Below are 14,532 nucleotides of genomic sequence, written 5' to 3' on the forward strand. Positions count from 1 at the left end.
AGATTATAGTCTCTCTCCCCCTAACCTCCATTGCTACTTTATGCAAATTTTCTTTTTGCCCCTTTTAATTTAATTTAATTTAAACTTGATTAGCACAGTCCAATACTAGCAGTTTTGTTAGGATTCTAAGCACATCATCCTAGTTTCATTATTGCATTTAAAAATAATTAGATTTTCTATTGCCTCTCACAGCAGGGGGAAACATTAATTACTGGTGGAATGACCTAATGCTGTAACTTTTTGGCTATTTTATTGTCAAAGGGACACCACTATTTAAGTTTAGCACAGTCATCCTCTATTGAAAGATAAATTAAGTCTTTATGGTGCTGCCATTCAGGATATTTTCAGTTACTAAGGGAAGGGATGGTCTGTTACTTCTAAAGGAAAAGTTTTTTGATCGGCATTTGCTGTATTTCCCCCCACTCATGAAACACATGAGCCTGGTGGGGATTTTGCATGAGTGGTGAAAGGGGAGCGTAGGTCAGGCAAAGGCATTTTGGAAATTGACGAGCTCTTTTCTCTTAGTTCTAACAGTCATTTTACATGTCTTAGGGAACAATGTGGGAAAACGCTTAGTACAGATTCCTTCAATTTATTTGCCTTGTAGATGACGTGTACTTTAAATATCAGGCTTGTTTACAAGAACATGCATCACACATTATGAAACTGAATTGATGATAAAATTATATTTCTTCCCATTTGTACTTTGTATGGTTAAATCACTATGTCAGTAATACTAGTGGTCTTCGTTCAAGGACTTGAAGTGAATATAACTAATTTGGGGGCATCCTTATCAAACAGTGAAAACACCTATTAGTGCACTCCTTCCCAGCCACTTTCTTTCCATTCCAAAGCCATGAATCTACTGTCCTGTCACAGTTTTGGAACAAAGGTACTGAAATGTAGCCCTGCAACTGCGCATGATCCCTCTACTGTAATTAAAGAGAATACAAAACGCAAACCTGAATTTGTTTCAACTTACTCAGGAGAAAGCTAGTGCTTAGCACCACTTCTTTCCCTCACCAGGAGGAGCAGAAATATTTTATAGTGTATGTTTGATTAAGTGCCAGAATAAAAGAGAGAGGGTGTGCATGTGTCTGTCTTGGAAGGTGAGGGGAAAGATATGTGTTCCCTAAACTGCTGGGTTGTTGGTGGTGGGGGAGTTGGGTGGGTGGGAGGGGATGGAGGGGAGAGGTAGCAATCTGAAAGTTCCTAACAGCATATTGCATGTACCAGCCCCACCTTGTCAGTGAGTTTCCACAATCATTTGGCAGGCGCCACCACCAGTCTTTCCTTCCACTTTGAAAAAAAGATAAATAGCTAGAATAAGGAGGGCAAGCACTGTGGTTGAGGCTCTCTGCATATTTTATGCATGGATGTCATGTCTCAGTAAATGAGGTAACTTATGACAACCTTATTTCCTTCCCAGACAAATGCTTGTGGTAGAGTGAGGTCACTGCTCTTTCTAACATTTGATACTCATTCCATTGTTAGCAGTAGATCTGTTTTCAATACACTAATCACAGCCCAGGGCAGCTCCTGTGTATTAAAAGCTCCCATAGTAATGGAATCAGAGTCTAATCTAAATGACTTCACTAACTGTACTTGGCATACATTTTCAGAAGTGGCTAGTGATTTCAGATATCTCAGGCCTTGTCTACACTTGACATGCTACAGCGGCACTACAGTGCTGCCTGGCACTCAGTAAATCCAGATTGTTTCAGAGCAGGGATCGTAGGGCATTGGAGAGGCCCAGAACTCTTATGGAGAACAGCCTTCCAGCAGACTCTTTCTCTATTATTTCAAGGGGAGTTTAGTGGCCCTGCAGACTGCAACTGTGGCAATGTTCATAGGGAGACAGGATCTTTCAGGCAGCTCAGGATGTTTTCACTGAAGTGGAACAGTAATTGCATGTTCATGTTTTGTTTTTTCTTCAAGTAGGAAGCATATCTTTGGTGGGGGCTGGCATACATGGAGGGTGGGCTCAGTGTTGGCCTAATGGGAGCAATGTTAAGTCATGCTGCGTGCTTTTGAAAATCCCACTTATAATGGGCTGGGGAGTGAAATAATGTAACTTAATTGGTGTTTTACTTTGGGCTAGATTTCAGATTTTGAGACTGATGTAATAAAACTCAAGCACTTGTTTAAAACTTTTCTAACACTATGCCCTACTTATACTCGAGATATCAAACATTTTTAACCCAACATTTCTAATTGTTTTAGGATAAAAGCAAACCAACACCAAATACAATATTTTCATTTCCAGTGCACGTAGCCATAAAGTGACTTCACTGCAACTGGAGCTTTAATTCTCTTAACATTGCCCCTTTTGCAACATTTGGGGGATGGGCAAAGAGGGAGAATTTTATGTTTTTTTGGTCCTGATACAACTGCCGTAGTCAAAACAAAAAAACATCTAATTCAGGGTTTGGCTTTCTAGATGGATGTTCAGATTTTAAAATTAGCTTCAAGGAAAAAAATCTTGCTGCCATAACTCTTGAGTACTGCTCTACTCTGTATCAATATTAAAAACAGACCTGCTAGAAGGAAGCAGAAGTTGGAAGGTACTCTTCCAGAAATATTAGCTGGTGTGGATGACACTGGATAGATCTGAGAAGTCTCATGTTTGGGATCTTTGCTACTTTACCCCAGCGCCCTGTCTTCTGTGAAGTGGGGGCCTCTGCTGCTCTACCTCTCCCCTACAAGGAGACATGAGGAAAAAAAGTTACTGTTGCTTCACTGCCCTTACAAGGCCTCTTTGGGTTTTTTGGGTGATTCCACCCTTTGAATAATTCCATGGCCATCATCGGCTACAGCCTGTAGCTTCCCTATGTTGTTGCAAAATAAAATAGACATGTTTGATAGTGTGGCTGCTGCCCATACTTTTCTGAATAGCAGCAGTGAAGATTGACCAAACTTTAGTTAATTTCACAACCTTAAAGGCTCGACAATTTAAAAAAAAAACAAAGATGCTTGCAGTCTGCAAAAATGATTGCTTTAGCCCTAGCTTTCTGTTGCAAGCATGGAGTTTGGGGGGAACATTTCCCACTTATCTTTGGCTAATGGATTTTTTTCAAGCCCAATCAGTTGGATTGCACCTGTCCAAGAGACAAATGTTTCAACCTTATAGCTCGCCATCAAATGGATTTGTCTATTAGCTCCTGCTGGTTCAATATTCTCCTAGTTAGGCCAGTTCCTCTTTGATCTTTAGTAGTTACAATTGAAAGGTATAATTGCCTTTTTCATGAGTCATGGTGCCTATTAATTCTTCATCAAAATGCATCCACTTAACATGGTTAATTTTCTTTTATCAGTTATTAAATCATGCCCCTTTCAAACAGGGTCTCTTGATCTTCAGATGTTTTGCCAAAATAAACTTACCTGTGATTTCCTTTGTTTTTTCCTGGTACCTTCCATTCAGGTAAACACATAATTTTAAATTACTACCACTCTGGTGTTGCTTAATGAGTTCAGGTAACACCTGTCCTAGAAAGGACTCGTTGACATGCAAATAAAGTTCATGCTGGGAGACTGTGAAGAGCTCTTAGTTTATAGTTTGGACTAGGATACAAAATTAGATGAGTAATATACTGAAAGGATTAAACCTGCTATAACCTGTCACATGAGCTTTGGTTACTTAGGGCACAGCTACACTAGAGAGTTTAACGATGCAGCTGTGCTGCTGTAAGCTCCTGGATGTAGCTGCTCTAAACTGACAGGACTCATAGACTCTAGGAGAGAGCTTTCCCGTCAGCTTAACTACTACAGCCCCTGCAAGCGCCAATAGCTACGTCGGTGGGAGACGCTCTCCCGCTGGCACAGCGTTATGCACGCTGGCGGTGATTTCGGTGTAATTTATGTTGCTCAGGGGTGTAATTTATTCTTCCCCTTGAGTGACATAAATTGTAGTGTAGACCTAGGTGAAGGCATATCCTGGTGTTGTGAGACTGATTCATTTGAGATGAAGAAATCAAGGCACGTATTTTCAGACATGTACACCTAAGTGTATGACTGACAGAGAGCCAGTAGCACTTTCTTGCCCTTCCCCCCACATATCTCTCCGTCCTAAACACTGTGAACAAATGTGCTGATTTGGATCAAAACTTGCCTGCTTCCTGAGGTTTGGCTTTATTAACCAGGTAACTTTGGGTGGGGGTGGGACGGAGGAAGCCGCAAGGGCTATATCCATATCAAAATGTGCTTAGATCCCCTGTAACCACTCTGTAGCAGCTCCCGCTCTCCCGCTGCCCAGCTCTGAAGGCAGAGCAGAGAGAGGAGGCTGCTGACCTGGCGCCCAGCTCCAGTAGCAGAGGAGAAGAAAGCCTGGGTGGGGGGCTGGGATACCTGAAAGCACCCCCGGCCCGTGTCTCTGCCCTTGGCAGATGGAGGGTCTAGGGTTCCCCACAGTGGCCTAGACTGACCTGCTCCAGCCTGGTCCTGGGCCCTGCCCCCAGAGGCTGCTGCTTGCTGTAGGCTTTGGTCCCCCAGCCTGAGTGGCTCTTGCTGGCTGCGAGCAGCCAGTGCCTCACACTGCCCAGCTCTGGCTTCCAACCAGCCAGGCCAGGGGACAGGGCTGTGGATAAGGGAGGGGCCTCGTGGCAAGGAGGGGAGCAGCCCACTCCATTTTCTATCTGGTCCACCTGAGGTCCCACACCGGGAAGTGGTTGGTGCACCTCTGGGTAACTCAAAATATAAAAACAAACTCCAGCCCAGAAGTTTGAGGTGCAGGAGGGTGCTTCGGGCTGAGATTGAGGGGTTCGGGGAGCAGGAGGGGGATCAGGGCTAGGGCTGGGGCAGGCAGTTGGGGCATGGGGAGAGGCTCAAGGGTGCAGCCTCTGAATATTGCTTAGCTCAAGCAGCTCCCAGAAGCAGTGGCTTGTCCCCTCTCCAGCTCCTACATGTCCAGGCAGCTCTGCACGCTGCCCCATCTGCAGGTAGCACCCCTGCAGCTCCCATTGGAGTGGGTAGGAGCCGGAGCGGGGCCATGCTGCGGCTTCTGCGAGCCATGTGGTGCAGCCTCAACTCTGTGCCCCAGCTGGAGCACCAGAGTGGGGCCAAGCCGTGTGGTGCAGCCCCTAACCTAGCACCCAGCGGGAGCTTGCGGGCCAGCTTAAAACAGCTTGCAGGCCGCAGTTTGCCCACCCTTATCTAGTCTGACCTCTTGTGTATCATAGATCACAAGCACTACCCAGCACTTGCACACTAAACCCAGCAACTGAAATGAGACCCAAGCATTACAGCCTGCAGGAGACTAGACTAGTATGTGCCACAGGGAGAGAATAGGAGTGACTGAGGCTCCTGCAATGCCAGGGAAATGATTGAGATACACCGAGATCATGCTTGCAAGTGACCTGCACCCCCACCCTACTGGGGAAGACCAAGATGCTGCAAGATTACCATTGCTCATCTGACCTCAGGGAAATTCCTTCCCAACCCCATATGTGGCTAACAGTGAGCATGTGAGCAAGAACCAGCCAGCCATGCAGCTGAGAGAGCGAATGCCCAGTGCCACCTCGGAGCCCAGGCTCGCTCTGCCTGATATCCCATCCCCAGTAATGGCCATTGTTGATGCTTTAGAGGAAAGAGACCAACCCTTCCCCCTCCAGAGTGCATTGTGGATATAGGGAAATCTGTGCCTGATCCTCGCAGTGGTTAGCTGAAAACTTGAAGCATGATCTTTTAGGAATATAAGATATAAACTGGAAGTCATCCCTAGGGCTGCCTGCCCCCTACTATTCCGAGCAATCCTGTCCTACAGTTGCACTCAACAATTGTCCAGCTCTCTCACAGCTAATGAAGTTAGCCCCCAAGCTGTTCCATAACCTCTCTCCACTGATGATTAGAAACGTTCTTCTAATTCCCAGCCTGAATTTGTTCCTGGTCAGTTTATACTTGTTTGCTTCTCTGATAACTTTGCCCTTTGACTTAAATAGCTCTTCGCCCTCCCTGGTGTTTACCCCTGTGCTGTACTTAGAGAGAGTAATCATATCCCTCTGTTAGCCATCTTTTTTGTGAGGTTGAAGAAGCTATAGTCTTCCAGTCTCCTCTCATAAAATAGGCCCCCCATTCCCCTGACCATCCTAGGAGTTCTTCTCTGCATTTGTCCAGCCTCTAACATGGGTGATCAGAATTGTACACATTTTAGTATTGTAAATGAAGTCTTATCAGTGCCTTGTACAATGTCATTAATACCTCCCTCTACTGGAAATGCCTCGCCTGACACATCCTAGGATCAGATATACCTTTTTCACAACTTCATCATATTGGAAACACGTGCCCCAATGTCAGGCACATGTCTGCAAGCATGGGCCTTAACTAATGTGACTGAATCCCTCTTGTGTTTTAATGTTTTAACATGAGTGAGTTAAATAGAAGCACTCATGTTATTGAGTTAGCATCTGTTTAACACACACAAGTTGGCTAACACAAAGTTTGGTGGTGGTTTGCTTGTATGAAAGGATGGAGAAAACTTGAGCTTTTTGTTATGTTCTGGACAAAAAACATTTTAAGTTACTTCAGTATAGAATACGAATCCAACTCTTTTGCAGCGCTTGAATATTTTTCTTCTCTTGCAGTTACTTGCCAATGCTGTAATTTTTCTTTGTGGTAACCTAATGGGTGCATTTCACAAGCATCGGATGCAAGATGCTTCATGGGATTTGTACAGATATACTTTAAAGTGCATTCAAGTCCGAATGAAACTGAAGATTGAAAAGAGGCAACAAGTGAGTAAAAGCCTCTATTACATGAGTTATGTGTTTTCTTTTGGGTGATGTGTGTCTTTTTTTCTAAGTTTGTGACTAATGCACACTGAAAGGCTTGATTCAATTCCTATGAAAACCACCTAATGTCAAAAACAACTGTGCCATTGACAATAGAGAGGGGAAATTAAAGAGAGAGAGCTTCTTTATGTCTTAGTAAAAAATGACAAATATGTACAGTACTAGACATAGTATTTGAAATCAGAAATTGATTATCAATCATTTACCTGTTTTCCTAAAATAGTAAAATGTAAAATAATCTCAGGAATTTCGGAAGAAAAGTAAGTCTTAGTCTTCAGATTTGTATTGATGAGAAATCTTTTTAATTAAATTCAGCAACGATTCTGCCTTCTTTATGCAGATGTTGGATGTTTGAAATTCTGTAATCTTACTCTTTCCTGGAAGAGCGCTTGTAAGATGTTCATTTTCTGCTAATGCAGAGACAGATAGAAATATATTTTTAAAATAGCCAGCCAAATAAACAAAAATTTTGCAGTGTTATGTAAAATAAATACACTGACAACATTTTGTAAGTGCCAAATAATTACTTGCTTTGGCACTGATAGTTAGAAGTGAATAATGTTAAACACTGTGAAACCTTGACATTCATACTGATGTAAGATGTAATTTTGTATAATTCAGTCGTAAGCTAGCATTGATGGCTAGTTACTGTAAAGATCTAATAGTAGGAGCAACCCCTCATGGTAGGCAGAGAAAAAAATTTCCGCCTGGGTTTGGCGTTTTTCTACCTCGATCAGCTGCTATAAAGGTTCTTTTGTTCCTGCCTCGGCATGCCCATTTTACTTACCCAAACTCAGCTGTTGCAGTCTCCTCTGGCTGCTTCACCAAGCAAAGACCATTATTGCCAGACTGTTAGTCTTATACATAGTGCACTTTCTTTTTCCCTCTTGTAGGCTGCTTAAAACGTTTTTGTGTTTGTTGCATATACAGTGAGGCCATTCCTGCAAGAGGGCTCACTGCTGACTCATTTTTAACAAAACTCACCCGAGTGGTATTTTTGCAAACAGTGTTTCATGATAAAATGAGGGTTTGGAAATTGCAGATGGGAGAAGAAGAAGAAAACCTGTTGAAATGTTATTGCAAGGGTTGGATTGTAGGGGTGTTTCTTTAAATGCTTGTGGAGACAAATGATCTAGAAACATGGGTTTTCCTCCTGAGGGTTGCAGACAGTTATCTTGAGGTCACAACTATCCTGCCTTTCCCATATTGCTAAGTGGAAGGGGAGGTCCCAGTATGGAAAATATTGAGAACTGCTGATCTAGAATGCGGCATGTATATGGTGATCTCAACTCATAAATTGTGAGCTAAAAGGAGAAGTCTGAAAAGACTGAATTGGAAAGAAGATGACACCACATTACTAGTGTCCAGTCTGCCTTTTATTGCCTGTCTTACCAGATGAGATGACAAAGCCCTTAAAAAAAATCTTGATATGAATGCTAATTTTTTTCACAAATAGCAGCTAGGGAAGCATCTAATCAGCTTGCACTAGTATCAAGCTTTCTGTAACCCCCTAGACTGATCCTACTATGGTAACTTGCATTTTTCCTTTTCTTTTTTCTTTCTTTTTTTTGTCCTGGCGCCCTACTTGAAAGCTAGCTGTCTTGCAGGCTATATATAGTTTTCCTTGCCACCTACATTGTTTGTCAGACTCCCAGCTTTCCATTTTCCCTGCCCCACCAACCAGGAAGATGTGAGAAGGTCAATTTTATTTCTGAAAAAATAACACCGACCTGTAAAGTCACATTATCTCACACTAAAGAACTATTCTGTCATGTTCAGCATGGAAAGGGGAAAAAGTGAGGTGGCAAAGTTTGCAGATGATACTAAACTGCTCAAGATAGTTAAGACCAAAGCAGACTGTGAAGAACTTCAAAAAGATCTCACAAAACTAAGTGATTGGGCAACGAAATGGCAAATGAAATTTAATGTGGATAAATGTAAAGTAATGCACATTGGAAAAAATAACCCCAACTATACATGCAATATGATGGGGGCTAATTTAGCTACAACGAGTCAGGAAAAAGATCTTGGAGTCATTGTGGACAGTTCTCTGAAGATGTCCACGCAGTGTGCAGAGGCAGGCAAAAAAGCAAACAGGATGTTAGGAATCATTAAAAAGGGGATAGAGAATAAGACTGAGAATATGTTATTGCCCTTATATAACCCATGGTACGCCCACATCTCAAATACTGTGTACAGATGTGGTCTCCTTACCTCAAAAAAGATATACTAGCACTAGAAAAGGTTCAGAAAAGGGCAACTAAAATGATTAGGGGTTTGGTGAGGGTCCTATGTGAGGAAAGATTAAAGAAGCTAGGACTCTTCAGCTTGGAAAAGAGGAGACGAAGGGGGGATATGATAGAGGTATATAAAATCATGAGTGATGGGGAGAAAGTGGATAAGGAAAAGTTATTTACTTATTCTCATAATACAAGAACTAGGAGTCTTCAAATGAAATTAATAGGCAGCAGGTTTAAAACAAATAGAATGAAGTTCTTCATGCAGCGCACATTCAACTTGTGGAACTCCTTACCTGAGGAGGTTGTGAAGGCTAGGACTATAACAGCGTTTAAAAGAGAACTGGATAAATTCATGGTGATTAAGTCCATAAATGGCTATTAGCCAGGATGGATAAGGAATGGTGTCCCTAGCCTCTGTTTGTCAAAGGATTGAGATGGATGGCAGGAGAGAGATCACTTGATCATTGCCTGTTAGGTTCACTCCCTCTGGGGCACCTGGCATTGGCCACTGTCGGTAGACAGATACTGGGCTAGATGGACCTTTGGTTTGACCCGGTACGGCCGTTCTTATGTTCTTATGTTCTTAGGGCTCTGTTGTCACCCTAATTGTTCACTAACCTCAAGTCTCTTAAAATACCAGGGAAGGGGAGGGAGACTTTGACTTCTTTTTCCTTGGGGAGGCAGTGGAATGTAGGTTTCTCCATAACAAGATCAAACCATATTTCTATCTAATCCTCCTGCACAGCAGGAGGAAGAGGAGTTCTTGATGCTTCAGAAATAAGGTGACCTTTCCCAACACCCATACTGATGACATACACATAACTAATTATGCAATGTTGTACGTGACAGAGAGAATATCCTGCTCCCTGCACAGGCTACAGATTGGTACCCAGAACCATTTGTCAATCTCCTAAACTCACGCTGCTGTGGCTTTCCATCATCTGCTGTATTTTTTCATTTTTAAAAGGAAATCAATATTTTATTGAAATTCGACTATATTTTCAAAGTGATGGGGTGTGGTAAGAATTCCTGGCTATCAACCTTGGTCTACCAGGCCAAGGAGGCTAACTTAAATCCATCCTTTAATTGCTTCAGCAAAGGATTTCTGCAATCTGTGGAAAAGAATGTTGGATCAGTTCTGAGTATGCTCATTCTTTGAAGGATCTTATGATCCTTTTTATTCCAGTAAGCTCTTCAAAGTATTCCTCTGCGGGGAGCAGCAGATGACTTGAAAGCAATGATACTCCTGCTTTTCTTTTATTCTTGTTCACGGACTCTTCTTCCCTGGTCAGAGGTGTAATTTCATTGCCATGTGTTTGTTTGGGCACATGGGACAAAGCTTTATTGATCTCCGGTTAGCCGAGCAACATTAGTAATTTCTGAGGAAAGGATTCCATTCTTGCCAAAATTAAAAGGCTCTACCTCAATAGCCTTGAGTAACTCAGTTCTCTTAACTCTTGGCATTTTGGCAGTAGAGTTTTCTATTTAGTCTCTTATCCAGTATTTGAATTAATCAAATGCTTCCTCTAGCAAGGAAGGCAATTAAATTTTTCATGTCATGTGCTGAGAATTAAGGTGGTTTGAATATTTTATAGTCTATGCCTTCTACAGAGTGAGCTTTTGAGTCTGAACTTCTGTCAAAAGATGCTGGAAAACTGCTGAGAAGAGGAAGACTGCAGAAAATTGAGAGAAGAATGTTTGTTTCACACTGACTGGGCAAGCTGTGCTTTAGACCCCGTTTAGTCCGTCTCAAGTACATGCCTCAGGTGATAGGCCTGGCTTCCTGCATCTCACTCTGGGTGGAGCCATGTGGTTCAACCACTCTGGACTGCCTCTCTGGGCTGCAGCCTCTATGCCCCACTTCCCAACTGTATTAACCCAACAGTGTAAGGATTTGCGGATCTAGACTCCAGGGTTGCGGGGTCCTCGGCAACTAATGACTCCACTGTAGAGCCAGGCAGAGCAGCATCCAAAAATTACTGCAAGGTTAGGCACAGCAGGAAGTACTGCCTGAAGAGAGAAGCAGAAAAAAGAATCCTTTATTGAAAGCTGGAGCTGTATCAGAAACTGCTGAATAAGGAGACTTCTTTTTTTTTATCTTTCCCGAATAATTTTCAAAAACACTGAGATTCCTAACATGGCATTTCAAATAACTTTACTTTATTCAAACTTTTTTTCTTCCTAGGAAAGCTTGCTTTTATCTATACTGCCAGCTCATATCTCAATGGGAATGAAACTAGCCATCATAGAGCGACTGAAGGAAACCAATGATGATAGGCAAATGCATGATAACAACTTCCATAGTCTGTATGTGAAAAGACATCAGAATGTTAGGTAAGTAAAGAAACTTGACAAATAGTTACATTAAGACATGCTTCTGTCTTTTAATACTTGGTTTATTTACTGATGGTAAGAAGTGTCATGGCTGGGATCTGACAAGCTGAATGAAGAATGTATGTTCAGATGCTCTGAGCACATCTGCCAAGGTGAGAGGAGAGAAGAGAACTGGTTTGAAGTTATTTTGCCAGATGTGGGATTTCTTTTTTTCATTGCAATGGTAAAACCCCCCAATTAATTACCTTATTTACTAGTCCAAATACACATACTGGGCTGTTTAAAGTCAGGGGTTTTTTATGTGTTTTCATGCAAAAGTGAGCTTGTTTGAAGACTCTGTGCCCTAGACTAGCGTGTTGTATTTTAAACTTAAATAAAAACAAACCCAAACACATTGCCCATTAGGTCACTTCTGTAGTTGATTTCCAAAGAGAGAGAGAGGTGCTCTGTTTAGAGATCTTTAGTATTGAACCACAGTGCAATTAAATGTCCATGTTTGTATTAGAAAACAAAGATTTGCCTATATACAAATGCGAGAAGTATGGGTAATAAGCAGGAAGAACTGGAAGTTCTAATAAATAAGTACAACTATGACATTGATGGCATCACTGAAATTTGGTGGGATAATACAAATGACTGGAATGTTGGTGTGGATGGGTATAGTTTGCTCAGGAAGGATAGACAGGGGAAAAAGGGAGGAGGTGTTGCCTTATATATTAAAAATGTACACACTTGGACTGAGGTGGAGATGGACATAGGAGACAGAAGTGTTGAGAGTCTCTGGGTTAGGATAAAATGGGTAAAAAACAAGGGTGATGTCATGCTAGGAGTCTACTACAGGCCACCTAACCAGGTGGAAGAGGTGGATGAGGCTTTTTTTAAACAACTAACAAAATCATCCAAAGCCCAAGATTTGGTGGTGATGGGGGACTTCAATTATCCAGATATACGTTGGAAAAATAACAGTGCGGGGCACAGACTCTCCAATAAGTTCCTGGACTGCATTGCAGACAACTTTTTATTTCAGAAGGTTGAGAAAGCTACTAGGGGGGAAGCTGTTCTAGACTTGATTTTAACAAATAGGGAGGAACTCGTTGAGAATTTGAAAGTAGAAGGAAGCTTGGGTGAAAGTGATCATGAAATCATAGAGTTTGCAATTCTAAGGAAGGGTAGAAGGGAGTACAGCAAAATAGAGACAATGGATTTCAGGAAGGCGGATTTTAGTAAGCTCAGAGAGCTGATAGGTAAGGTCCCATGGGAATCAAGACTGAGGGGAAAAACAACTGAGGAGAGTTGGCAGTTTTTCAAAGGGACGCTATTAAGGGCCCAAAAGTAAGCTATTCCGATGGGTAGGAAAGATAGAAAATGTGGCAAAAGACCACCTTGGCTTAACCACGAGATCTTGCATGACCTACAAAATAAAAAGAAGTCATATAAAAAATGGAAACTAGGTCAGATTACAAAGGATGAATATAGGCAAACAACACAGGAATGCAGGGGCAAGATTAGAAAGGCAGAGGCACAAAATGAGCTCAAACTAGCTATGGGAATAAAGGGAAACAAGAAGACTTTTTATCAATACATTAGAAGCAAGAGGAAGACCAAGGACAGGGTAGGCCCACTGCTCAGTGAGGAGGGAGAAACAGTAACAGGTAACTTGGAAATGGCAGAGATGCTTAATGACTTCTTTGTTTCAGTCTTCACTGAGAAGTCTGAAGGAATGTCTAACATAGTGAATGTTTATGGGAAGGGGATAGGTTTAAAAGATAAAATAAAAAAAGAGCAAGTTAAAAATCACTTAGAAAAGTTAGATGCCTGCAAGTCACCAGGGCCTGATGAAATGCATCCTAGAATACTCAAGGAGTTAATAGAGGAGGTATCTGAGCCTCTAGCTATTATCTTTGGAAAGTCATGGGAGATGGGAGAGATTCCAAAAGACTGGAAAAGGGCAAATATAGTGCCCATCTATAAAAAGGGAAATAAAAACAACACAGGAAACTACAGACCAGTTAGTTTAACTTCTGTGCCAGGGAAGATAATGGAGCAAGTAATTAAAGAAATCATCTGCAAACACTTGGAAGGTGGTAAAGTGATAGGGAATAGCCAGCATGGATTTGTAAAGAACAAATCGTGTCAAACCAATCTGATAGCTTTCTTTGATAGGATAACAAGTCATGTGGATAAGTGAGAAACGGTGGATGTGGTATACCTAGACTTTAGTAAGACATTTGATATGGTCTCGCATGATATCCTTATCGATAAGCTAGGCAAATACAATTTAGATGGGGCTACTATAAGGTGGGTGCATAACTGGTTGGATAACCATACTCAGAGAGTAGTTATTAATGGCTCCCAATCCTGCTGGAAAGATATAACAAGTAAGGTTCTGCAGGGGTCTGTTTTGGGACCGGCTCTGTTCAATATCTTCATCAACGACTTAGATGTTGGCATAGAAAGTACGCTTATTAAGTTTGCAGACGATACCAAACTGGGAGGGATTGCAACTGCTTTGGAGGACAGGGTCAAAATTCAAAGTGATCTGGACAAATTGGAGAAATGGTCTGAGGTTCAATAAAGACAAATGCAAAGTGCTCCACTTAGGAAGGAACAATCTGTTTCACACATACAGAATGGGAAGAGATTGTCTAGGAAGGAGTATGGCAGAAAGAGATCTAGGAGTCATAGTGGACCACAAGCTAAATATGAGTCAACAGTGTGATACTGTTGCAAAAAAAGCAAACGTGATTCTGGGATGCATTAACAGGTGTGTTGTAAACAAGACACGAGAAGTCATTCTTTCGCTCTACTCTGTGCTGGTTAGGCCTCAACTGGAGTATTGTGTCCAGTTCTGGGCACCGCATTTCAAGAAAGATGTGGAGAAATTGGAGAGGGTCCAGAGAAGAGCAACAAGAATGATTAAAGGTCTTGAGAACATGACTATGAAGGAAGGCTGAAAGAATTGGGTATGTTTCGTTTGGGAAAGAGAAGACTGAGAGGGGACATGATAGCAGTTTTCAGGTATCTAAAAGGGTGTGATCAGGAGGAGGGAGAAAACTTGTTCACCTTAGCCTCTAATGATAGAACAAGAGGCAATGGGCTTAAACTGCAGCAAGGGATATTTAGGTTGGACATTAGGAAAAATTTCCTAACTGTCAGGGTGGTTGAACACTGGAATA

The 14,532-nt window shown here is 42.0% G+C and overlaps 1 protein-coding gene across 4 annotated transcripts in view; it reads left to right on the top strand.

The window, feature by feature from the left end:
• Positions 1–14,532, top strand: part of ADCY7 (adenylate cyclase 7) — a 122,808-nt gene that overhangs the window by 65,105 nt on the left and 43,171 nt on the right. For all 4 annotated transcript variants that reach the window (XM_050922531.1, XM_050922535.1, XM_050922534.1 and 1 more), the window contains exons 5-6: positions 6,576–6,725; positions 11,208–11,356. In XM_050922531.1, coding sequence (XP_050778488.1) covers positions 6,576–6,725; positions 11,208–11,356 — 299 coding nt within the window. The remainder of the gene's footprint in view (positions 1–6,575; positions 6,726–11,207; positions 11,357–14,532) is intronic.

The sequence above is a fragment of the Gopherus flavomarginatus genome, chromosome 14, assembly GCF_025201925.1.
Source record: "Gopherus flavomarginatus isolate rGopFla2 chromosome 14, rGopFla2.mat.asm, whole genome shotgun sequence".
Classification (NCBI taxonomy): Eukaryota; Metazoa; Chordata; order Testudines; family Testudinidae; genus Gopherus; species Gopherus flavomarginatus.